General features: G+C 45.0%; 1 protein-coding gene across 1 annotated transcript in view; it reads right to left on the bottom strand.

The window, feature by feature from the left end:
* Positions 1-337: 337 nt before the first annotated feature.
* LOC107122162 (sodium-dependent noradrenaline transporter-like) overlaps positions 338-1,304 on the bottom strand; it is a gene marked incomplete at its 5' end in the record, with an annotated part of 41,185 nt that continues 40,218 nt past the window's right edge. The window contains one exon of the mRNA XM_015425189.1: positions 338-460. Within this exon, the coding sequence (XP_015280675.1) occupies positions 338-460 (123 nt within the window). The remainder of the gene's footprint in view (positions 461-1,304) is intronic.

The raw sequence follows: 1,304 nt of genomic DNA, 5'->3' as shown, positions 1-1,304 counted from the left end.
CCCAGTGGCAGGGGGTAGACGAGGCAGGGGCCCCAGTGGTGGGGGGTGGTGATTCTGGGGCCCTAACCTGGATTTTTGACCAGGGTTCAGAATCACTAAGACCACCTCTGAGCTGTGGCGCTCCGTTCCAGCCAAACAACCAGGAGGGGTGCCTTATCAATGGACACATCTACCGAGCAAAAGCTTTAGTGATCATCATACTGTTTCCAAAAGAAAGTGGACGTCTGAACACTAAATACTCATTCTTTGCTCACTGGTTTATGAAATGCATCCTTCTGACTACCGGGGCTTCCAAAGACAGCTCACGACCTGAAACAGGTGAGCAAAACAGTGATGCTTATTGAATACATGCCTCTGGAACGTAGAAGCAGGACAGGTAAACACACACCTTAAACTGTCGCACGTTCCCTTGCGCTACCAGGTGATGTTCATTCTCTGGTGTGATGCAGTACGCGAGTCTCTGAAGAAGAACAGAGGGAGAAGAAGCGTAAGGCAGGGTTTGGAGGATTTTGTACATCAGGGATGGAAGTAATGGGGGTGGGGAGAAAATACAGGTCCTTTCGGTTTAAATCCTGGTTCAAACCTGTCCCCGAACTTACATTCTACACTACACTTGAGTTCACCCCTGTAATTATCTCGGGTTATTTTTTGTTTCCACATTACATTGAAGTCACCCCGATTTCGCCCCACACTTGTCCAGGGATAAACGAATGCTGTTATAACCAGGGATAAACGTAAGGTGTTGTGTTGCGAGTTGAACTCTGATAAAACCAGGGATGAGGTCCATGCACGGAAAGGACCACAAAGTGGTTCTGTGTGCTGGGCCAACTCTATCAGAAGCCGGAGTACCCAAAGCTTTTGCGTTGTACTGCTTTCTTCACCAGAAGCGGGAAAGCTTGCTGCAAATATTTGGACACACACGACCCAATCAGTTAAACAAGTATAAAGCCAACAGTCGTGATCGTCTGACCCACACTCAAACAGTCATAAGACTTATAAAGAATGCTGTTTATGTATTGCAATCGAAAGCACTACAACATGATACACAACTCAATAGAAAATCCTTGAACCAAGGTACATAATCAACGTCGTCTCCGGATTACATAACAACGTTTCAAAAAATGGATCTTCTTCAGGAGAAATTATAGTGGGATCCCGGGATCCAGTAGAAACATAGCAGCATATTTTGAGCCTGAATGTTAATTGAGATCAGCGTCCTATCTGAATTTAATATTCTTAAGACTTGTTGTCTAACATTTATGAAACTGAGAGCCTTGGCACCACTATAATATCTCCTGAAGAAT

Source organism: Gekko japonicus, unplaced genomic scaffold (assembly GCF_001447785.1).
Source record: "Gekko japonicus isolate JY-2015 unplaced genomic scaffold, Gekko_japonicus_V1.1 scaffold5761, whole genome shotgun sequence".
Taxonomy (NCBI): domain Eukaryota; kingdom Metazoa; phylum Chordata; class Lepidosauria; order Squamata; family Gekkonidae; genus Gekko; species Gekko japonicus.
The sequence above is the reverse complement of the archived record's forward strand: the minus strand, read 5'-3'. Positions and strand labels throughout refer to the sequence as shown.